Here is a 25,653-nt window from a genome sequence, read left to right on the forward strand (position 1 = left end):
ATGGCGCTGTTGCAACACTAACGACGCCTGCTGCCGTTAATCACTCAAAACGTAAGAAGAAGAAGAAGCAGAAGAAGAAGAAGCCGCGCCGGCTGTTTCCGTGTTGGAAACTGCTCGAGACGAGATAAGAGGCGAGCGCCACTGTCAGTATTTATTAGTTTTGAGATAAACAAAAAGAAAAGAAAGAAAGAAAAAAAAGAACAGTTGTTTTCTCCACACAAAGTCTAGAATGACAGATCGCAAACCGTGTAAGGTGTGCAACTTCACACGACAGAAGTCATACGGGTTGGTAGTTCCCTCCTTAGACGAGCTGAAGGTAAAAGGTGAGTTGTCAAAGTTTGACTTTAACTTGTAAACCTGTCAGAGAAGCGACTGTATACATGTGAGGCTCATATTCTAATAAGCACTGCGTATGATACAGTAGTGTACAGTAGCACCACATAACCCAGTCTTGTGTAGTCTAGTTCCCTCTAACTTTAGTTTACATCGGTTTGTGTTCATTAATGCATCAATGCTGCTTGGTAATATGAAAGTGAAACACAAAAGTTAAGGTGTGGAATCATCTTCAGCACTCTTGTCAGCCCCTAACATCACCCTGTGAATACCCTGCATGTTTTTTTAGCTAACTTATCTGTCCTCATCGCCACTGAGCTATCTGCAGCACCTCTGTCTGTCATCATCGTGTTCAAACTTGTAGGAGCTGAACATGAAAAGTCAGCCCTCCAGTGTTGCTGCTCATTCCTGGGATGCTAGTCAGCAGGCGTTGCCCAAGATCAGTTTTCTCTGCAGCAGGGTCTATGACCATAAGATGTGCTTGTGTTTCTACATCTCGGAAGTATAGATGTGTTTTTGATGATGGTAAAGTCCTGTAATTGCAGGTAACATTTGAAAAACTGCCGTTCCAACCTTAGTTGGTTCAGGCATTGAATGATGTTGATTAATAGATTGCAATTGGTCTTTCATTTGTATTTGGCATGTATGGATCTGCTCAGCAGGAATTAAAAAATGAAATAAATAGAATATTGATGCATTCAGTACAGACTGCACCCAAACCCACCACAGGCAAGTCCACCTGACAAATCACGGAAATGTAGCCTAGATCTATCATTGACTGAAAACTCCATTTCAAAAGGAAAGCCTAAGGTTAGGCTCACCGATGAAGTAAGCTGCACGGTCACTCAACAGCAGTGTACTGTGTGACAAATGTGAGCAGCTGTGATGGAGGAGGAGGTGACAGCTTAAATGGATTGACTTGTTTGTTCAGAAGTCATTGGCATTTGCTTGAATCAGCTGAAGAGCAGCTTCTGTGTGAGGTATTTCTGCCTGAAGTATTTAGCTTATGTGCTATCCGGGACTTGTTTTCCTGATTGTTTTGTTATTGGGTATATAGAAAAAATAATTCACAGTATCTAAGGTGTCTGTGGCCTTCTTATTGAAGGATATTTACATGAGTTCTGTTCTGGTCTGTTGTTTCACTCTGTTTGTCCCACAGGATGTGAGTTTCTCGGGTTGAGCCCCAGTGAGCCTGTCACAGTGGTCCTTGAGGATGATGGGACGATAGTCGAGGATGAAGCCTACTTTTTGTGTTTACCCTTAAACACAAAGTTCATGCTGTTGCATGAAAAAGAGGCATGGTCTCCACTTCGCAAGAGTAAGCACGTTTACTTCTGTCTCAGATTTGTCGAGTGCACAGCTGCGTGTTTCGGTACTTATATACTTTCTATTGTAGTGGATGGTGGCACAGCCTGGATGGCCCGGGATTCAATGATGCTTGAGACCGATACCGTAGACGCCTCCAGTGCTGAACCACCCTGGGTAGACCTGGCTCAGCAGTTGAAGCAGGACCTTGCCAGCATCATCCTTATGTCTGAGGCAGATTTACAGGTACCAGGAATATTCCTCTATTATACCAACAGTGTTTGCTGTCATACACTGGTGAGAAGGAAATTGTACTGCTAACTTAAAAGCGAGTTTCCTCAGTTGTCACCATCTGCTTTTTCTTGTTGAAGGATGTCATCAGTAAGAACAAAAGGGGTTGGATGAGGGTGTCACTGTACTGAGAGACAGACAAACTTTGGTTTCAGTCTTGCACACAGTAACACCAGCCTTGTCTTTTAAAGTTAAAATATGTAAGTTTCGTCATTCTGTCCTCCTTTAGTTGATAAGGTTCACAGTGAAGTATTTGTCACTCATCTGCATGACTTGTGCCCTATAAAAAACTTCATTTATTTTATTTTCTGTGTGTTTGAGGCCACCATATACCATTAAAAAGCAAAAAGTGAATCAGTCAGTAAAACATTGTTTTTGAATAGGTCTTATTTGCTCTACTTTTAGCCTCACTACTTTAGTCTCTGAGCCTAATTCCTTCCTTCTCTTATTCCATCATGTGTCTTTGCTGTGACTTAAAAGCACCTGTCCTGGCAGCTGAAAATCAGTCGCTTGTCCAGTGCAGATGAGAGTTGGTCAAAACACCAGAGATCTTTATTGCTTGCAAGCAAGAGTCACACATCAGCAGCGCATAGATGATGACTGAAGAGAGGCAGCCTCTTCTCGTCTTTTATAATAGCAGAAAACAACATTCATAATTCTAGCAGTCACAAGATTACATGTGATCTCACATCTGGGGACCTATGATTTCCGCGATCACGGAATCGCGGAATTGGCCAATTAAAACGGAATCTAGTTTTTAACGCGGAATATCGCGGAATTTGCCATAATTTCACTGACATGCTGTTTTCGTGTGGAGAGGAACGTATGTCTAGGGATAAATGCACGGAGGGAAGCAAATCTTGGTGGCACAACAAGTTGTCGCCGCCCCCCTCCCCACAGACTGAGCTCGCCCGTCAAAACAATGTAAGCATGGCGAAGCGGCTACCCACAGCTCGGTCTTCGTCGGCGAAAAAACGAAACTTGACATTAACCCCTCAGTACAGAGCCGAGCAGTTCCCGAACGACTTGTATGTGTTATGTGAACAGTTGTTTTGCAAAGAAGCAGACCTGAGAAATCAAAATTGAAGGTGTAATGCGAGAGAGTTAGCCACCTGTCCGATTCATATTATCGGCAAATCACCAGAGTGACTGTTAACTGCTGCTAACAGTAGCTGCTGTTAGCTAGCTAGCCCCGTTAGCCACAGCCCTCTTAGCTGACTCTGCCTGGGCTGGGAGCTCAGAGGACAGGGGAAGGGTTGGTGTTTTCACTGCTAGCTGGTTAGTATGTTATTGACATAATGTCACGAGTATAATTTCTCATTTAGCTGGTTATCTTTGCTAATTTTTAAAAATATTTACAACTTAAATTTTCAGAACAATTTTGGTATGCGAACATTTTCTGGATCTGCCTGAGAGCTGACCAGGTTTTTATTCAATGAAACCCAAATTAAACCCATAAAAACACAAAATATACGACTGTATGAAGACATGATGAAGTCAAAATGTTTTTGATGCACTTAACTGCACTGTACGGTACAGTATTGAGGAAATATGTTTGTCACCTCAATTAATTTAAGGTCATTTCTATTTAATTTATGTACATTTTAGTCATTTACATTAAAAACACACTGTTTTTGCTAGTATAATAAGAGTAAAAGGTAAAAAAAACGGAATTCCCAAAAATTAAAACGGAAAAAACAGAATTTGGGGAAAAATAAAACGGAATTTGGGAAAAAATAAAACGGATTTCATAGGGCCCTACACATCCACCTCAGGATGAACATATAACTTCCTCTACACTTCAGCCACCTTTGCGTGTCAAATATCAACCTATTTTCAGAACACATATACTCAGAAGAGGCTTCACTAACACTCTTCAGGATAAACTCCTTAACTGAGTTCGTGTTATGTTAGTTTTCACGGCACACTATAGCATATACAATACATCCATTCATACTATGCAACCAGATGATTATCAAAAGACAGAGCTCATGTCTGAAGCCAACAGACACAAGATTTCTCTGAACATGAATTATAATGTTGTATCTGTTTTGTAAAGTTTTATATGCAAGGAAAACATATCAGAATAATAAGCGGCATCTAAGAATTTCCCTCACACACCACATCAATCTTGTGACTCTACTAAGTTACATTATTGCTTCAGTCTGATTTGTGTAACCTACTCTAGACCTTAGTTGATGCCCCGTGTCTGGAGCTGGCCTCTGCACTGGGCTTCCCAGAGAAGAGGGCAGTGGACCTCCAGGAGACACTGCAGAGGGTTTTGGACCGACGAGAGGAGGAGAGGCAGTCCAAGGAGTTGCTCCAGCTCTACCTCAAAGCTGTGGAGCAAGAGGACAGGCAGCAGGAAGAGCCAAGCCAGCCCAGCCAGGGAGGTAGGGCTGTGTCATTATGTGGTGGTTTTCTTTTTCTCCATCTGAAAAAACAGTTATCCTAAATAAAGATGTAGGACATTTCATTCATAGCTTACCCTTTCATAGCTTGGTTTCATGGTCTATTCTGCAGCTTTCTAACACAATAGAAACCATGTGGTAACTTTGCTACTTTTTATTTGTGTGTTTCTTTGGGTTGAATAAACTTTACAGAAACTGTATTTCACAGCAATACTAGTTCTTAAGTAAAATCTTTTACAGCGTTCTGTGAAGAGCATTAGAAAGTCTGAAGCTGCCCTTAAGAGCCTGTGTTACACATGAAACATAAAAAATGCTATGTTATATCTGGCACTGGTATCTGGCTCATGACTTTTGCTGTGATGGTCTGTCTTTTTTGTGATAACCACTGCTCTTTTATTTGTTTTCAGACTGAAATGATGTTATAATTATAATATTAAGTGTGTTTTTATACTGTCATTCAATAATAATAATAACATTAACCTATGACTCTTGAAATGCCAAAGGCGCTCATAAATCTTCCTCTGTTCTAAATACAATTTCATGAATAGCTGTGACCAATAAGGATACAATATCCATCAAAATGATGACTTATCGTGTAATCTGAAAACAATTCTTGATGAATGTCTATATATAGTATGTTACTCATCTTAACGAACTGGGGATGCTATTTGTATTCAATAGATCGATATTTCATTAAATCCATATCCGTATCTTATAGTTCATATCCACATCAAACAGGAATAATTCAACCTGAAACAAAAGCTTTTTAAATGAATAAAATGCACGTGATGAACACAATGATAGATATTTTTTTCTAAACATGTTCTTGTGTTGTTAGAGAGAGAGCTGTGCTTGTTCCTTTTGGTCACTAGGTGGAACCATTGTTTGTGTAGAATAATCCCTCTTGTAGTGATTTATTAGAGCTATAACCTTAGACAACAAATGATCGTGAAAGAGAGCCTGTTTTAATGCATCAGGGGCCGGAGACGGGGACGTGCCTGACGGGGTAGAAGTGGACTCTGCATCTGGATTCATGTCTAGGACGCTGATGGTCCTGAAAGGCAAATCAAGCCCAGAGAGCAGACTGTCCACTGAGGATCTGCAGGTAGTTCACGTACACCGCTGATTCAGTCTGATTCAAAACTTCCACAGATGAAAATGAATCGATCAATGCTGTTAAAGAAATGAATTACTAAATATTTTGATAAATTAATTAATTTATTTTTAAAGCAAAAAAAAGTCAAATAGTTGCTCCGTAAATGTGAGGATTTACTTTACTATGATAGTAATTGAAGGGTCTTGAACAAAAGACGCAGATTGAGGATGACACTTTGGGCTCTGGGAAATTGTAATGAGCATTTTTCACAACTTGTTAACTTTTTTTTTAGAGCTGCAAATGAGTATTCAGTCCCAACAGGTTTATTCAGTAGATTGAGAAACCAGATTGCATTGAAATGTCACATAAATGTGACGCCTAAATGCACCTTGAAATATCTCATTATATTCTTATATTGTTCCTTCTAACTCAAGGCTTATGCTGTAACATACGCTATCGAGCCTAATAAGCAGCTGTAAAATTGATGAAGCAATTAGCCAAAATTGCAAGTCCCAGCAAAACACATCCACTTATTAGTGACACGGGTCTGTTTATATAATCCAAAGGGCATTGACTAGAATGCAAGTGTAAGATTCTGTTTACTCTTACTTGCATTAACAAGGAGAGGAAAATATTAGAAGCATCTGTCTATGTAATAAACTCATTATTAACTTATTATATAAACTTGACTGAGGGTAGAATTTAGTCAGCATAGTCAGTATAAAGTTTCACATTTGACTTCTCATGTTTGAAACCTCTCCCACGTTTGTTTAGTTGGTAGTGAGCAGAGGGCTGGAGGCTATGGAGCAGGTGCTTGGCTGGGACACGACGAGGACGTCGGCGCTGCTGCAGGCCTGCGAAGCCGAGCTGACCAGACGTCTCCAGCTGGTTCAGGCCGTGCAGTCCATCAGGAGCAACAAAGAGCTGGAGAGCAGCCAGCAGTCCAGTGAGAAGAACGCGGAGGTGCAAGCTGTAGAAACACCAGCCCAAGGCAGCAACTAGGCCGAGGCTTCACCTGAGCAGAGACTGATAAGAATTCACACTACCTGCCTCGGGGTCAGTCCGAATGGGATTTATCCTGTGGTACGGATAATATCCACAATGCTGGAATCCATGAATGTTAATGATGTTGACGGCCACATCATTTTGTAAAAGTTGCAAACCACTTTGCTGCTTTTGCCTCCAGAGGGAGCAGAGTGATTTGCACAAGTCATGTTTATCAAAGACTTGTTTGCATTAACTACTGGTATTTTTATTGGCTCCATTATTTTGATGAGCGCTGTGCTGTCTAAACAACATTGAGGTGACACTTAAAGCAACAGTTCAACATTTTTGAAAATGTTTTTATTGACTTTCTTGCCTTTAGTTGCGTGAATAGAAAGCGGGAGCAGGCTAGCTTAGCTTTGCATAAAAAACTGGACACAGACGGAAATGGTTCGCCTGTCTCTGTCTGGAGGTTACGATTTCCATCCACCAACATCTGTTAAACTCGCTTATTAACACCATATCTTCCTGTAATCTGTACTGCTTGCCTGGCAACCTCATTGTGATGACAAGAGTCCAGGAAGTCACTGCACCGGACCAAGAGCAAGCCCCCGAAATGCGATGTTTGTGGACTAACATATTAACTAATGGGCTTTAAGGGTGCCAGTAGGCAGGTTTTGTTCCCTTTGAACAGAGCCATGTGAGCCGTTTCCACCTGTTTACAATCTTTGGAACTGCACTGCTGGGTTCAGCTTCATATGTAGTGGACAGATTTGTGAGCGGTATCAATCTTCTCTGATATTCTTGTAAAGGGGGCAAATAATCATATTTCCCAAAATGTATAATTGTTGCTTTAGGTAGGTTTTTTTTTTATAAACTGTTACTGTTGAATCATTTTCCCAGTCTTATTGTTTACATCCTGCCCCCCTTAAACACTGCAAATTAAGACAGAAGATGTGTTTTATAAATGTAGGTAACAAATGTACTTAGTACGAGCCACAGAAATGCTGTGGATCTCCATCCTATGGTGAGTGACAAAAAAACATTGTCTTGTGTTTGTTGAAAATAATTTACATGTGCTGTCACTTAAGTGACGTTTACATTCTGAGTATGTGGGATCTTTTGTTGAGTTTATTTGATTTCAGCCAGCTGGCAAACAGCTTGATGTTCTGACTCAAAACCTCCTCTCGTCCGGTATCTTCGCAACTCTCGCAGAAAGTGTTCAAAAATGTCACATACCCAACTTCAGTGCCACAGTTTTTTACATTTTTTGTTCTTTCATATTTCTTTATTTATCCTGTACAATTCATACACTCCATCATTTAGTCAATAAACAATCTCAGCAGTTTCTTTTATGTCTTGAATTTCATGTGACATTTCTTTCCTTTTTTTTAGTCCATTAGTTGTCTCTTAATGTATTGTGTTGTGTCGTAACGCGTAAATATCTAGCAAACAGGTTTCCCTACAGTGAACGTGAACATTTTTATAGATAAACACTTGCCTAAATGTGGCATTTTCTTGTATATTTTGTACCGCTGTCTTCATGTATGTGTACCATGGTGTGTTATGTCATCACTGATTGGTGAGGGATTTTTTTAGGGTATCGATACATGGAAAAATAGACATTGGAAATACAATAATGTAAATATGATGGGAATCCCCACTTAAGCCCCAATACCAAAGTAACTTGTACAGTGCTACATTAGAGTGACATGGAGTGCAGATAGAAGTCTCTCTGAAATATGGAGCAAATAGATTTGTGTAAAAGCTAAGTTTGCATGGGTAAATCTGTTTGAATGGCATATATGCACTAATTTTAATAAAGAAGTCAGACAGATCACTCAGCCAGTCTGAAAAGATACAAGATAAGACAAGATAACTGCCTCACTGGGCACATCATGGACAACATTATGGCTGAGAATCACGTAGCTTTGTCTGTAAGTTGCATAGAAATTCTGAATGAGAGCTCATATAAGAGCATCTATTATACACAGTTATTGAAGTTTTGTCTCAGTGGGGTGGCTGTGTGATGTGAGGCGATATGTGCGAGTCTGTGTGACTCATAGGTCAGGTGGAAGAGCTCATCATCTATCTATCGAACAATGAACACAAATGATGGCGGATTTCAAATTTTCAGATGGATCATCTTTTCGCATTGTTGTACTCAAGTATCGGATACAGAGGAAGAAAGTGCTCTCCAAGATCTGTTTGTACTCAGTAATGTTTCCGTGTCCGTCACAAAGCTTGAGACTCAGTGCGTCACGTGGTTTCACCAAAAGTAAGCGGCCACTGCTGTTTTATAACCGTAAGAATTGTCAAACAGAACACTTTCACATTTTGAATTTAAAGGAGCTTTTGATCAGAATGGGATAGAGTTGGCTGGTCGGCATGCTGACTTCTCTGCAACACAATACACAGACGTCATTAGATCAGAAATGTGAATCACATTCTGTTAATATTTTGTTAATATTTAAACTTTCTCCCCGCTGAAAGCCTTGCATGTTGCGCCTTTTTCAAACGACAAACGTTACAAAGGTTTTTTACAAATGTTCATTTGACTGTGCTGTGTGTGTTTTAAGGTGCATTTTATAAACCTGTTGAATGGTGGTACGAGGGATTTGAAAAAAATAAATAAACTAACCCTCAAATTTTTTACGGCTGCTACTCCACTGCTTTCTATCGATGAAGATTTAGAGTATTTGGAATTATGCTCTGAAAAATATGACTCACCAACACAGTTTGTGTTCTCTCTTCCTCTGAAGACATCATCAAAAGCTGAGTGCTCAGTGTTGAGGCAAGATTTAACTTCTGGCTGGATCCGGGATCCGTCCCTTTTTTCTGGATCAGCGCCTTAATTAAACGGGGTCTGTTCTAAACTGAGACTTCCGAGAAGTTTGGTGGAAAATCCATTTAGTAGTTTTTGTGTAAACCTGCTGACAAACCAACCAACAAACGCAACAGATGCGGGTGGAGGTTATAAAAAGCTTTTGCAAGAGATAAAAAAAAAACATTATTAACAATAACAAAAAAAAATTCTGACAAGGTGAACCTCCTTCATCTCTCTCTCTACACCTGCACCTGTTCAGGCACGTGATGCAGGGTTAGCAACAAAATAGTGATGGGTATGTGAGCTGTAAGGCCATTGGCTGCATGCTGCTGTCAGATATTTTCCAACTGTTGGTTAATGGGTTTCATGGTGTGCGTAATTCCTGTGGAATTAGCTCCAACTAGGCTGAACAGTGAGAAGTGAGCAAGGTACAGAGGAGCGATCAATTGTGCCATCATGTGTGACACTGTCCCGGTGGATTAGATTATTAGAGTTAGCAGCGCTCAGGTAACAACTGCAGGTCTGCTCTGCAAGCACCCAGCTGCCCCGAGGACTGTCTGGGCATTTCATGCTGGGAATATCACCAAAGACCTTCTGGCGCTGTTGGGTTGCAAATGCTGAGGTGATGTACGGGTCAGTTCCTACGCTATCTTGCCTTGCTTGTAGTTGTAGTGGCCTTCAAAGTACTAGTACGTAGCAGTGTAGTGGTTCAGGTTCAAGTCAGCATAATGACGTTAAAGGAAAAAGAACAAAGAAAAAAAACTGTTCAAATAAATCAACACAAGTGCGCTTCTTGCTCACATCCACACAGTCAGGCGTGCTCTTTTACCCCACTTGTGCAGCAGTGATGGAGGAAACGCCAGCGAGCGAATGCAAACGTGTCAAATGAGAGGCAATTTCATGGGACTGAAGAACCCTGTAATGACTGTTTTGATAGAGTAGTGGAGCTGGGATTGCTGAGAACAAGCTGCATTATGTATGAAGGTTAAACGAGCAGCATTCACCGCTTCTTAGGCCAGACTGACTGACTTCCAGAGTACTTTATGGAATTAATTTATTTCTCCCAGAACATTTAAATGCATTTCTGTCTTTAAGTAGAAAAGAGCAGAGCGGTTTGCAATGGGTTGCAGTTTTGTTTGAAGATTTCTTTTTTAATTAAAATGCTTCACATGTGGCTTCAGGTTGTATGGTATGGTCACAGAATATTTACAGTATATTGAATGATAATGGAAAAGGGTGTTTTGGTTTTCATTTATTTGCACAAGTAACAACACAGCGAAACACCCAATACAAAAGTTGTTGAGAGAGGATCTGGCTGGTCCGATTATAGTAGCATCTTGCCAACAGCAAAGAAATGAAACAATGATGATTAAATGAGATATTATCAATAATATTGCTTGAAATTTGCTTGAGAGTATCTTTCTAGCACTGGTGTCACAAAAAAAGGTTGTGTTAAAGGGGCTCTATGTAGTTTTGGGGAAATAAATCAAACTCAGAATTTTGTATTTACAATACTAATGAGGTAATGATACAAACTCAGAAATATTTGTTTTCTCCAAAACTGAATAAACAAACTGTTCTCAGAGGAAAGGTGGCAGGGTCCGCCACATATTAACAAAGTAAATCAGTATGAAATGTTATTGTTCTTTAAGGTCAGTTTGTTTATTCAGTTATGAAAATGAAGAGTTTGTTTATTTAGTTTGTTTAGACATAAAAAAAAAAGTCACTGAAGATCCCCCCTCCTTTTTAACATTTTTCTAAATTTAAATTTTCCTCCCCAAAAATACATAGTGCACCTTTAACTTGCCACGATTTAAAACTGTAAAACGTTCACATAGCGTATGACTACAATTACATTGTTTATGTCAACAGGCCATCAGTCTTAAAGCAACATTATGTAATATTTTTGTCTCAAAATATGGAATATGGATTGTGTCTCTGTCTCTATCACTTGCTGTCACTACAGTGAGAGGGTAGCACCTACATTACGTCTGACCTGTGATTTGTATTTACGACAGCGGTGCCGCACAAAATCGCACAAAATGCCAATTTCTACATCATGTTGCTTTAACTCAAAGTGAGGGGTTCAGCCTTGGTGCTGGTGTAGTTGATCTTCCATCCCTTGTTTTTCCCAGTAGCATCAGATCTGAAGGTGACATGCACCTGGTAGCTTCCTGTGTCAATGCTGCCTGGTGGGATTGATCCGCAGTAGGGTCCGTACTCCTGTCCCGCTGTTGAAATCTTGTGAAAGGGAAACATCAATTAAGAAACAGAGATGTTGATTCATTAAACGCCTGACGGATTTACGTCCAGGCGAACTTAAAATGGGCCGGAAACGGCATGGCCATACAGTATATCACCCGAGGAGGACAAGTCAGTAAACACACTGCCTCCACAGGCATGAGGATGAATACATTGCTTATTCATCTTCCTGTGTGTGTCAGTCACGCGACTAACCTTCAACATGTCGTACGGACACGGCACCTGTGGGTGTCCCTCTATGTCGAACGGTTCCAGGAACTCCAGGATTATTCTGGAACCCTCCGGCAGACGGATGGTGTGCTCACACTGACTCATGGGGGGGTAGGGACTCGGGTAGTCCGGACTGGTCAGAACCCCCGACAAGGAGGTCAACACCTGGCTGACGCATGGCACTGTAGGCAAGACTCACACACTAATTAAAGGGGCACTCTGTAGTTTGGGAGAAGAAATTCAAACTCAGCATATCAATATCTAATAATATTTATACTATTAATGATTTAATGAAACAATAAACAAGCTGTTATCAGAGGAAAATAAGGTCCCAGAACACTGAGGTGGCAGGGTCCGCCACATACAAACAATGTAAAACAGTATGAAATTGTCCTTGAAATTGTCCTTAAAGGTCAGTTTGTTTATTCGAAAACGAAGAGTGTTTTTAATTTGTTTAAGCATAAATATCAATCACTGAAGATCTTTCTCCTCCAAGTAAACATTTTTTTCCCCAAAACTGCAACGAGCACATTTAAACAAGGGTGTTTTTTAAACATATTCTGTCCAGTTTGTCCCTAACCCTGAAATGAGAACATTTTTTGATCAATAGAAAGCATTATTCACGTCAACCGAGGCATTTCCCGGCATCATAAATGATGGCATTCATTTAAGTTTGCAGTATTGCCCCGGCAGATGTTGCAGACAAAAACAAATGAATTTCACAAAAGAGGCTGAGTTGCTGTAATTCATATAATTAGTACAATCTGTAGGCAGATAATCATTTTGGCCTATTCATTGCATGATTTGTTTTGTCACCCTTTTTTCCTCTGGCAAAGAATAATAATTCGAGGCACATCAACCGGTAATTGTGATTAATTATCCAGTGTCAGTACACTATTAGTGCTGCTCACAGGTATCAATTTTTGATGTCATTTTGAAGTTGCTTTTACCTCAGGAATCTGCAGTTATTAACCCAGCCTTACTCCAGCCGGCAGAGATCAACTACTTTATGCATCAGTGTGCCTATTAAGTCTGGAATTAGGTAGCACAGGGAAGCCATGATGGCAAGAAATCCAATCTAGAAATATATCAACTGTGTGCCCTGTGTGAAATGTCAGAAAATTGTTTTTTTGGAACATTTGTTCTGCGCCCCTGTGAAATATTGAGAACATTTGGAACACAAATGACTTTTTTTTCTCCCATTAACTGCGTGTAGTTACAAGTTTATAATCCAGCAAATGCATCTGATTTTTTCGTCAAAAAATGAGCGGCTTTGACGAATTGAACTGTAAGATTTGGCCATGATTTGATGATATGAACAGATGCTGTAGAATTAAAATACACTGAATACAACAGCAGACGTCAATGAGCACTAATGAAAATGGCTTTGCTTTACTGCCATCAATATCTGCAGTGTCCGTGTGCCTAAGGAGCTGACCAACAGTGTGTTTAGCCTGAGAAACACTGTATACCTTAGTAACAGAGATCAATATACAGTTAAGCGCTCTCTGCTAAGCTCTTAACGCTGCACCTCACCTCATTATGCAGCCTTTGACTCACTTTGATTGAGCTCAGATGAACATGCCTCTCAGCTCTTACCTGTGCAGGATCTGTTGTTGTCATGGAGAAGGTATCCCTGTCTGCACGTGCAGTAATATCCACCGATGTAATTGTGGCAAAAATGGTCGCACACTTTCTCCCCGTCTAACTTGGACTGACACTCGTTGATGTCTGTTGAAGAGAGAAAAACACTTAGCATGTACTTTTCCATACATGAACATATGTAAAATGGGAAACTGAGCAGAAAGCTTTATATGAATGTCTTTCTGAGCATCAGATAAGGTGTTGTTATTTTTTGTCCTTTGCATCTTTGTGGAGCGTGTATGTCACCCATAGACGATGATGTCACCACAGACACTAGGCTAGTCTGGCGCACCTTAAAGGCAGCATGAGTGGGATTTGTCAGTTGCTGTGTTTTAAACACAACTTTCACGGTTGGCCCCTCCCCGCAGGCTCAGGGACACCAACAGATGGGAGCTTATGATCCGGCACCTGGTGGCTTCATATTTATCTCTCGCTCACACCCTTTGCTGGCTGCTGCACCCACTGCCCAAAGGTTGACGCCCAAAAACCATCTCAGACACAGCAAAAATGAGAATATACAGGCAGATGGCAGGGTTTCTGCAGATATAAATCCCCACACACTTCTAGTGGATCATAATTGATGTATCAGATACACACTCATTGTGCTGTGGCTCACAAAAAAATGCTGCCAATGACGTCATTTGGTAGAAAATGAACAATCAATAGGTGTGGAAAGAAGAGCTGCTTGAGATGGCTCTGAGGAGCGATCATTACATCCAATTATAAAAAACACGTCCAGGTGCTATATGACTACTGTGACAGTATTAAAAAGCTTAAGAAACAGAGAACTGCACTCAGAAACTATGCCTTCAAACAAGCCATCAAAATCTCTGTAAGGTTGTGATGTCACAGCTGTACAGTCATCCCCCTCAGTAATGCCCCCAGTGCAGCCCAGGTAGCAAAAACACCAGCAGACCTGATGTGGAAACAGGGTGCTTGCTCAGGTCTGTGGGAGCTGACCAATCAAAGCAGACTAACCATTTTGGGGGCAGGCCCCTACAGAGACAGGCACTAAAGTGGACCGTTCAGACAGAGTGAATAGAGGGGCTGCAGCAATTGAACATTAAAGCCTGTCAACATTTTGTAGCAGATGCCCCATATGGGAGCTTGAAAACATGGAGTTAAATAGGAGAAAGTTTTAATTGCATGAAGTCAAAATTGCAGACTGTCTATTTTTCAACTTTAGAGTCCACACTTTGATCCCAGGGGTGCAAGATAAGACAAGAGCGTTTGTAATTAAACCGCATTCTCGTAGGTATTCTGGCAAGTATTAGTCAAGCTACTATTCAAACTGCAGATTGTGCTATTACATTCAGAGAGGCTGATAGTTTTATGTACATTTTGTGCGTAGTAGCCTTTGTTGCACTTTCCAATTTGTGCCATTATTTTTGTCTGCAATAATATAATTCTGCTATTATTTCTCCAGAAACTCCAGGACACGTTGCTCTGTGTAATTACATCCACCAACAATGTATCTGCCTTCTGGCAGAAAAATGTCACTATTCTGCATCACCTTCTGAGGTGTAAAATGCTTGGAAGCCTGTGAATCGGCCCTCGTTAGAGTAGTCACTCCTAAAGACCACTGACATGAGGTTCCCGGCTGACAGGATGACCGTGTTCCTCGGGGTGCTTTCATGGTTCTTCTCTTCCTGGCCACAGAACCGCAAGGTTTCATTCCCCTCTGCCAAAACCTGGTTTGACAAGGTCAGAGGCTTTATTAGTGAGCAGGCTACAGACTCAAGTGCAGATAATGGGAGTTAGGGTTTCTCCTGCATGTACCTGGATGTAATCATATTCACAGTGGGGTGAGGGCTCCATGCTGAAGTGGCTGAAGTAGAGTTTGACCCTGTGGCCATCCGGGACACTGATGTTCCACACTGTGTGCTGGTTGTCAGGGTATGGCTGGGGGAAGTCGGGGGAGGTGAAGCTGCCATAGAGCCCTGTCATTTCCACACTCAGCGAGACATGCAGGAGAGAAAACAGGACAAACACACCGCGGCCACTGGGCAAGATGAGGTGTCATGGCAGCAGTTTCAAGAATTATTTAGCAGAAATAAATGCTAACTGACACTTACCTGCTCATGTTGGCTTAACAGTCTCCGGATATTTGGCGTGTTTTGGAACGATTCACTCTCAGTGAGCTGAGGGTAAATGAACCCGGATGGCCGGCTGGTCGACATTTAGGTAAACATAGTAAGACAGGCACATGATCCGTTTGTCATCTTTCCCCACCTCCCTGGGTCACAGAAATCTATCAAACCGATGCATGTCAGACTGATTTATATTCATTCTTACTCTGTTAAACTAATTTTCCTTTTGCTCTCTCTCTTCAGCTTCAGCTTTTACAAGTGGGAAATGAGAGTTTACTACTACTATTCAAATAAAACCGACCGCATTCCCCAAAAAACACAGGAAGAAAGACACACAGTACGTCACTTGGTTGCCCAAAAACTACATTTAGAACAATTTTATGGAGTTTTTTCCACCTTTGACTGGTAAAATGTGTTGATTTGAGCAATTCTAAACATACAAATAAATGTTACACTGAATTACGTTTCTGAAAATGGAGATCGCCTATCACCTGCATCACCCTTGAGTGCCCTGTGAAACTTTCAGAGCCCCGTTTCATTATTTCGGAGCAGTAGAGCTGTCAAACAAAAGCCTAAATACACTATATCCACAACATTTACCAGCCCGGGCTTTTTGTTTGCACATCAACAAAAGTCCATTAATCACGGTTCGATCCCTGGCTCCTCCTGTCAGCGTGTCGAAGTATCCAAGGGCAGGACACTTAACAAATGAACGGCAGCTCTGTTGCCTTAGTTGTGCGTTTGAATGAAAGACAAATTGTGAAGTGCTTTGTAAGGGAGAAAAGCACCATGTAAGTGCAGTCCATTTACCATAATTACTGTATCAGGGACAAAAAACAGTCAGTGGTACATCAACAACCGTTTCCCAGTGAGTGAAAGCAGACTGCATTGTGTTTTTTTATTTTTCATTTTTACGTGTCTGCACTGTGCCAGATGCTTTAAAGCCAGACTTATTTGTTAATGCTTTTAGAATACAGGACTTGTATTCATGCCGCCTGTTTTGATAGAGTGTAGATATTGATGTTATTCAGCAGTGATGGAGGCTTTCAGCCGGGATCAGTTATGTAAGCTTGCACAGCCAACCCCCATTTTCCCTAATGCTAAAGCACTAATGGCTAGTATTTGAAGTGAATTATAATAATTATCCACATAAACATCAACGTTTATTTCCCATTGCCGATGACCTCTGTGATGGTACTCTTTTTAAACGGTGCTATGACCTTTTCATCTCTCCTGATTGTAAGCCGATGGGATGTTGAGCCACAGTGGAGAGCCCGGCAGATGTTCTCCTCCGTGTTGTCATACAGGTGCCACTCAGGCTTTGATGCACCCACAGAAATAACAGCCCCCGACACTAAACAAAGCATTTGTGCAAAATGTAACTTCATCATAAATTTACAATTAATACTAATTGTGGCACTGCGTCATTCCGACCCAGAGACTTGTTTCTGTTGCCATTGGCAGTCTGAATTTATTTCAAGCTTCTGGGCCTTTATTAAAGAACTCAGTGGGGTCTTACAGGTGGAAATAGAGAAGGATCCGGAAATTTTGCCACCTTGGCTTACCCTCCAAGAAGCTGCATCACCCCCTATAACACTGGTGACTTCCTGACAGAGCACTGTTACTCTTCGTTAGGGTCTTGTGAGTCCCTCATGAAAGAATATTACTGTTGGACAAAGTAAATCGCAGACTGTTTTCTTTCTTTCTTCTTGCTTTACCTGCAGATTTGGAAACTGAACACTGAAGCCTCCAAGGGGCCACAACCTTTAGACGTGCATGTGTTCTGTTTTATTTAAGGTAAAAATCAAATGCAATAACGTGCTCCCAACATATGCAACTACATTCGTTGGACATTTACATTCGTTGGACATTTACTGATGTCTTATTGTTTCATAAGTACCTTTCGTCACCTCTGTATTTTATTGCTGATATGCTTTTTTAAATAATGCATTATTTATAAGTGCAGTAAAATGAGTTGAATTTTGCACATTCAAGTGTGTTTACAGGTCTTTGGGTAAAAAAAAAGGAGTATAAAGCCTTTCGTGACTCAAGAGGAAGCTGCTGTCAATCTGATAAATTGCTTTCAGTGATGTCACTCAGTGGCAAAGTTGCATTGTGGGTAATGTCGGCACCATTGTTCTGAAAAGCATTACACTCCTGCTATATAACACTGCATCGTAGAGATGGTTGCTTGTTTCCCTCAGGAGATCTGGCAACACCGGCTGATGGGTGCTCTGGAAACTGAAGGGCCCTCGCATCTGATTCACTGGCGTCATGAATGGGAGTGTGTAATCACTGCCCCACACTGAGACTGTGCTTTTGATTACTGATCATGCTGATCGCAAGACAAGATCTTCACTTTGGTAACCCTCAATATCTGTCTTGAAGGACCATCTGAAAGAAAGTCTTAGGAACTGTTTCTTTATAACCTTTACATTTTCAGCCTTAGTATGTTGATTAATCAACGACATCTAGCCGGGGATGAAGCATTTACTTGCTTTCTCTGAGATATATTGAATACTGTTACCACCAGTAAACACAACCCACTAGTCCTAAGCAAAACTTTGAACCAAGCATATTGAGCCTCAAGTAAATAAATGCTAATGATAAGCAAATCTCCATTTTCATAATCTGTAGAAAATTAGTTGGAAAAATATAATGGCACTTTAAAATGCATGACAGCCTCTATCGCTTAACTCTTATCTTTACACCACTATACTAAACTGGGTGGAACAGCTTACAAAGCATTGTTAGCCTTTCATAATAAAACATAAAAATACCAAGGATCAAACAGCTCAGAAATAAAAAAAAATGTCCACTTCCTACCTGAAATGTGGGGAGTAGTTGTCTGACGTCACACATCAACGACAGCACCCGTTGGGTAAGTTGTATTTGTAACTGAAACTGTGCCTATTTTTGTAACTGAACCGTTTGCAAAACAGACATTAGCTTGTCACAGTAAGCCAAGTCTTTTGTTAAGATGCTGTGCAATGTAATGATTTGAGTTCAGAAAATTGGAAGTTTCAGCTAAGAAAATCTGACCTCTGAATTTGACCTAAACACAACATAAGAGTCACAAAAAAAGGTCCAACCTGATTGGTTGTCACTCAGGCTAGTGAATCTTCACACCTGAATATCAACAGGTTTTGTAGAAGAATGTTGTAACAAAATGAATCTTTGTTTTGAGGTATGGTGGATCACAGATGGGCCATCATGCCCATTTTCAAAACGACAGTTTGTTGAAGGCTTTCTGGCTTCACAAAACGTAGTTTGTCAAGAAAAGACTGAAAGGTGCATTAAATGTTTTCACTGCAAGAGCTGGATTTCCCTTAAAAAGATTTCATAAGGTTGACCGTAACTTTACGTTCTAAATGTCATTGCAGAGATTGGCAGTGAAATGCCACAGCTGTACTAATTACAAACTGCAAGACAGCCGATCCTTCATAATCTACTGCTTGTTTGTTTTATTGAGTAGACTCAAAAGATGATTTTTTTTGGAGTGTGGAGGACTGCATGTTCTAAAAAAAGACCCTGTGTCCCTCTAAAATGCCTACAGCTACTCACAACAGCACCTTTTTCCAAAGGACGCTCTTTGTAGCGGCTAACCTTTTCACACCCTAAGGTCGTACCTCTCGCACCCTCGGGTCCTACCGCTCGCACTGTAAGGTCATACCTTAGGGTGTGAAAAACCTTTCCTTTTATTGTTACAAGCTGTGAATTGGAGGCAGAATTCAATAATGCAGATGGAAACCAAAGGGAGGATAGCACAATTAACACATGAAAGGTTGAATGTGAAGCCTGAATGCACAGCAGAGGTGAAATGTTTGATGTACTTATAAAAATCCATAATAAAAAATTAAATACAAGAATCAAACACAAGAACAGAACATTCATTTTTCTGTACTTTCTGCATTTTAGTTCTGCTTCTCTCCTCAGGTCGAGCGTCAGAGAGACAGGCTGACTTTAGCAGTGATGTCATCTGAGGATGAATCCTGCAGCTGCCCTTTGGACGGTGAATAATGGGACGACTGCTGACACTGCGACAGCAGCCATGCTGATTTGACTGGCTCACGAGGACTTTGCAGCTGAACGGCCTTCGTTTAAATGAAACACACAGATCTTTTCAGCAATTCACTATGAAAAAAGTCCAAAATTCTTGACCTGGTGATGCCATCAATTTCAAGTTATTTGTACACATCTTCAGGCTTCAGGAGCGACACTGAGCAATCCAACGCAACCAAATCATCTCAAAACAAAAAGAAAATGATATCAAATACTGGAACAAGACCACCGCTATATGCTATTTGTTGAGAGTATGAATTCAAGGTGACAAATGCTTACATACTTCACCTTTAAGTTTAAAATAGATTAACTAGTGCTTTCAAGGGAAGATCCTTTGACCTAATTCAAGTAAATGTCACTTGCCTCTGTCTGGATAGGCAATTTTACCTTCATTTGTGTTATTCTGAACAGGATACAAGAGACACGTCTGTAAAAAAAAAGACAAACATTTAATCTCAAGCCCTTATATCTAACTGAGATCTTATTTTTGGTTTAAAAAAAACAACTGAAAACAGTGGTGCTTCAAGACGGTTCAGTTAGAAAATGAACAAAACTATAATCTCAAAACAATCATTAGAGCTATCACCCCTCGCTGACTATGACAATAACATCAACCATTAGATTTCTACGGCAATGGAAAAAGAAGCGCAGGGCACATAAAAACTAATGAAGACTAAATCTGGAACGTACTAAAAGATCCTCGACTGCAGCTTGTTAGTTTTAACCTGATCAGATAAGCCTCGCAACATGAAAAGCTTCATGTAGATGTCTTCTAAGTGACCTGAAAGGCCTTTATGTGACTTAAATCAAACACGACTCCCATCCTCTAAGCTCAAACCTTCATTACAAAGGGTTTCAGGATACATATGAATATTAGGTCAAGTATTGCACATGTGCGTCATCAGCAAAGCACATTTGCAAGACATCGGCTAAACTCAGCCTGTGCATGCACCATGGATAATTTGCTCACACACACGGAGCTGAACATGCACTCAAAACGTGCGGCGACACAAGGGAACATGCCATTTTGATTTCAGCGTGATCGAATCCTGAAAGTCCATGTGCGCAAGACAGGTGCTGTCCTCGCAGCAGTTTCACTTGCTTGCTGTACCGTGAAGTAATGAAGTGCTTCCTCATAGGAAGTCAGCCAGTCATTAAATAAACGAGAGGCCACCTGAGATCAATCGAAAAGACGAAACAACGGCGTTCATGTCCGGAGGGTCAACAAAAGGCAGCGATGGAGATGCAGAAAGAGAGATCTTCAGTTAATATCGGTTGCTGGAAAGAGGCAAAGAGGGAAATGTTCTTTTTTTTTTCCTCTTTTTGCACTATTTACTCATCTCTCTGCTGTGTCTCTCCGAACATCTTGTGCTAGAAACAAATTATACTCCCAGCCACGCTTGAACACACTAAGTGTATTTACCCTCACTATGACATCCCTCTGCGTCTTCATCCTCACTGTCATCCTCTTTCTCCTTTCCACCGGCTGCAATCACAGTTGTCTCAACCACCCACATGCTGTAAACTGTAATTAAGGACTTGAATAAGTGGGGATGTGTCACTTGAGCTGAACACAGAGGAACAATGTGGAGTAAACCCACTGTAATTTGCTCGTCTGCTGTAGTTTAGCAGAAACGATAGAGTTTAGGCTTCCACAGCTAACTACCTGCTGCAGATAACAGATGGTTTAAAAGGCCACGCTGTCTCTTAGTGTGAAATACTCATTCGCTGATTTGTCAGCATCTGATTAGATGCACGACTTTCAAATGTTACTGGCAGGAACATCCGCATTTAATCCACATAACAGAGGAGGCTGTTTCACATAGTGTTGCTTCTGGCTCTTCTGTGGACTCACTCTGACTTGAGGCTCGAGGCCAGATGTTCATGAGAAAGAAACAGAATTGATGAATGCTGTCAATATATATTAACATTTTTCTTTGTTCTGCGCAGAGCAGCAGGCTCAGTTTAATGTTTCCATTAACGTTGCCATTGTTTTCGCACATTGTGCGTGGGCACAGAGAATGCATTAAATTGCATGAAACAAAAACACACCTGGAAGTGTCTCGCAGTGATTTCTTTGCAAAAACACTCACTTAAATTTCCGGCATGTTTGTCATTCACCACGAGCTTCCCTTAAGGGTTGCTTCGGGGAAAATAGCATGTAGAAGTATGTCAAGAAAACGTGGGGATTTAAGAGTGTGTGAACATGCAAATCAATGGCAGGAATAAATGCTACTGTATAAGTGCTGTTCAAAGAGAATACACATGCAAACCAAAACACCCCCATTAATCCAAGGCCTCATTTTGTGTTGGAAAGTGCCTGAAAAATATGACATACTTGAATATGTCAAGCTTACCGTCTGATGTCAAGTTAAATTGCCTTTTTGATCATCAATCAAGTTCAACCAATCAAGTTTTGAATATCAATATGTGAGAACATGATTTAAGCTGGAGCAGGATATATTATTTCTATTAATTCCCCAGGTTACACTTTTATCATAATTTCACACCAGAATTAACAGAAGTCAGTTTATCAACAGGAGAGAGAGCAAAGCATTTATTTCTAATTTCTGAGTTAACACTTCTTCGTGAAGGCAATTTTTCGGAACATATTCAACAAATAATGCTTTCAAAAAGTGATGGGGACAAAATCCACCATTTCAAAAGGCGGTGGGTCCATAATGTTCCTGCTCTAAAGGCCACCCATGCTTCTACTGATCGATTCCGTGCATGAGGAAATGTTCTAGCTGATTTAGATTGATGATTTAAATCTCTAAAAACTTGCTTAAACTTTGCTCTAATTAACGATGGAGGGGGAAAAGCACAAGAAGGGCAAGGGTAAACAACCCGGGAAAGCGGAGCAGGGCGAGAAATCGTTTAGCTCAGTTGGTAAAGCAGGCGTCCCATGTGCTGAGGCTATACAGCGGACTCGGGTTCTACTCCCGGCCTGGGTCCCTTTGCAGCATGTCACTCCCGCTCTCTCTCTCCCTGTTTCCTGTCATCCTCTTCAGCTGTACTATCAAAAAAGCCATAAAAGGCCAAAATAGAATACTTAAAAAAAGAAAAAAAGAGACCTGCTCCCAACGCTAGAGTAATTAAGAATATGTTGACAGAACTCAGGATGATTCATGTATGGAGGAAGCTCCACCCAACAGATAGAGAGTACACATTTTATTCAGCAGGTCACAGAGTGCACTCAAGAATTGACTTTTTTTTTTTTTACATATAACTCAGACAGGCACAGACTCAGGGAATGCATTAATCGAGGATTCAAGATGTCTCTGACCATACGCCTGTTTATCTAACCCTGCACCTAGACAATAAAAAGAAAAACACGTCTTAGCGACTTAAAGCCCCTGTACGGAGTTTTTAACTGGATATGCAAAAGTCTCTAGTTTCTGCTGATGTGTCTCTGTTACCTACAACAGCAAATGAGCCCATCAGTGTGAAGATACGCTTTTTCTAAGTAGTCTAATTCTATACCTCTGAAAGGCCTTGGTCGGGTCGGACCACTGACGAAACGATTTACGGCAGTCAGACCGGAACTGACGACATTCAGGATATTTGTTTTGTTGCTACGCTAGCCAGTGCTAACCGAGCTAAAACTTTTGTCATGGCTGATAATGAGACAATGAAAAGAAAAATAATTCGAACCGAAGACCAACGAAAGGCCGAGAGGGAATCCGATTGAGCTAGGGCTAAAACATGGATAAACATTGGCGATTCCTTCGAGAGATGGAGAGAGTTGCGGGGCTTGAAGGGATTCAAGTCGGATCCAGAATTTGCCCGATTCCTCCTAGACAGGTATGTAAATTTTATTTCATTTATGAAATGTATTGCGGGACGTAGTTTACAGCAATACATGAATTTATACTGTTACAACAAAGCTGGCTAACGTTACCACTAGATTAGCTCTTGATACTACACTCGTAAAAAGGACAACAAACGTCTTAGATCACGCATCCATTTCAGCTGTGTGTATCAGCCCAGCCAACCTGCAACGATGCATCGGTAATATCCTCTGTCATTATAAATGATTCAGTTTCTTACTTAGAACAAAACATCCATCACAATCACTGTGACTTTGCTGTAACGCTAGCTCTGTAGCACCGTGGGCAATATTTATAGCTGGGAAATTGCAATGCAACAGCAGCATTACACACAGTGACAATAGTGCAGTCTTTGCATGTTTAGCCTGTGTCACAGACATAACGGTAATACAGTTAGCTTACAACGTAAGGTATTATGTTGGCAATGCTACTGCAGTTTTTTCCAATGCTGGGTTATTGCACTGACAATAAAATATTACTAAGGTAAGTTGACAACTAAACTAAACAGTTCTACTACCGAGTTATCTAAACTGTTGGTTGTAGGCTTACTGAACTTAGATGTATGTCTGTGTAAATTCTCATTTGTCCAGGTCAAGGCATGATTCAATTACTTAGAGAGAACTTAGATACAAGTTTTAACATTACTTTGTTTCACCGGCGGCATATTATATTACATAGAAATACAAATAGACACATTACCTCATCCATATGCACGCTGTAGATAGCTGCTAAAAAAAAAAAAGTTTTCAAAGCAAGTCCCGTCTTCTTCCCGACATTTCCAAAACAAATCTACACGCGCTGGCCAGTCAAACACGCTAGGGCTCATGGGAAATGCGGTCTTCATTCCGTCAAAACACCACCGCTTTCGTCCACCAGGCCGCCAAAATCAACACTAAATGAAAAGTCTGTACAGGGGCTTTAATACAAGTATCTTAAATGACAACACATGTAAGAACTATGTACAAAAGGAATTTAAAGGCTACATGGATAACAACAATAATGGGGAAGTATCGCCAAGTGTTTTGTGGGACGCTGCTAAATCAGTGATCAGAGGAAAGCTTATTGCCTACACATCACATATGAAAAATTGAGGCAAAGTGTTAGAGAGGTAGCACGTCGAAGGGAAGGATCCACACATCCTAAATAAAATCAACACCATCAAAAAGGAATTAAATGGACTCTATGAGAAGGAATTAGAGGAAAAAAGCCAAGTTTGTTAAGCAGAGACATTATGAGAATGGCCCTAGGGCCCTAAAACTCCTGGCATGTTGGCTAAGGAAGCAACAGGCAGAGAGCTCCATATTTAACTTAGAGACCCTAGAACTAAAATAGTGTACCACAAATTAAAGGACACACAACACATTTTTGAAAACTACTACAGAGAACTATGTAGGGAACTAAATACAACTAGCCCTCAGGAAATAAATACATCTCTGGAATCCCTAGATGTACCCTCCATATGTGAAGAACACAATAAAGCCCTAACAGCAGATATCACAAGGGAGGAAATAGAAAAGGCAATTTCTAATTTGAGGGCCAATAAAGCACTGGGAACAGACGGCCTCTGGACTAATGGTATAAGGCCTTTAAGGAGCAAATAGTACCTAAACTTTTGGACTGTTTTAACCACACACTTAAAGAAGATCCACCAAGAACATGGAGGGAAGCAGTAATCTCAGTTATTCATATGGAGGGGAAGGATAAAAAAGAGTGTAGTGCATATAGACCAATTTCTGCATTGAATATTGATTATAAGATGTATGCGTCAGTACTGGCTAAAACACTAGAACATATGATGCCAGAACTAGTAGATCCAGATCAAACAGGCTCTGTGCGTGATAGACAGACGCAAGACAATATTAGACGGGTGCTGCATGTACTTGATCATGTGACTAAGGGGAATAACAGAGCTGTAGTACTCACGGATAACGTGTTACTACCTATAACAGCGCCAGAAGTTAGCATCCCTAGGTTGATGTCTACCTTAAAAGACTCTGGAACCTATTCTGGATACAAATTAAATGTACAAAAAAAAAATAATTGTAAGCTATAACTACACTCCTCAAAAAGACATGCTTAATAAACTGGATTTTAAAGGGAACTCAAAGGAAATTCAGTACCTGGGGGTTCGAATACCTAAAGATCTATCCAAAATATATGAAAGCAACTATGGTCCCACAAGATGTTCTCAACTGCCCTTAGACATGCACAATAGGATAGAAACATTAAAAACGAACCTACTTTCCCGACTCGTATATCTTTTCCAATCCCTGCCAGTAATGGTTACACCAATCCAATTTAATGAATG

General features: G+C 40.7%; 2 protein-coding genes across 2 annotated transcripts; one reads left to right on the forward strand and one right to left on the reverse strand.

Moving 5' to 3' along the window:
* Positions 1–7,784, forward strand: dffa (DNA fragmentation factor, alpha polypeptide). Its single transcript, XM_030424266.1, has 6 exons — positions 1–323; positions 1,493–1,651; positions 1,730–1,884; positions 4,118–4,322; positions 5,318–5,445; positions 6,211–7,784. Exons 1-6 carry the CDS (start codon positions 230–232, stop codon positions 6,436–6,438), a joined length of 969 nt encoding a protein of 322 aa, XP_030280126.1. The 5' UTR covers positions 1–229; the 3' UTR covers positions 6,439–7,784.
* A 2,698-nt stretch (positions 7,785–10,482) lies between these two features.
* masp2 (MBL associated serine protease 2) lies at positions 10,483–15,538 on the reverse strand. Its single transcript, XM_030422124.1, has 6 exons — positions 15,439–15,538; positions 15,143–15,365; positions 14,877–15,054; positions 13,319–13,450; positions 11,705–11,901; positions 10,483–11,488 (listed from the first exon to the last, which is right to left on the reverse strand). The coding sequence occupies exons 1-6, from the start codon at positions 15,444–15,446 to the stop codon at positions 11,315–11,317; spliced, it is 912 nt and encodes a 303-aa protein (XP_030277984.1). The 5' UTR covers positions 15,447–15,538; the 3' UTR covers positions 10,483–11,314.
* Positions 15,539–25,653: the final 10,115 nt, after the last annotated feature.

Source organism: Sparus aurata, chromosome 7 (assembly GCF_900880675.1).
Source record: "Sparus aurata chromosome 7, fSpaAur1.1, whole genome shotgun sequence".
NCBI classification, from domain to species: Eukaryota; Metazoa; Chordata; class Actinopteri; order Spariformes; family Sparidae; genus Sparus; species Sparus aurata.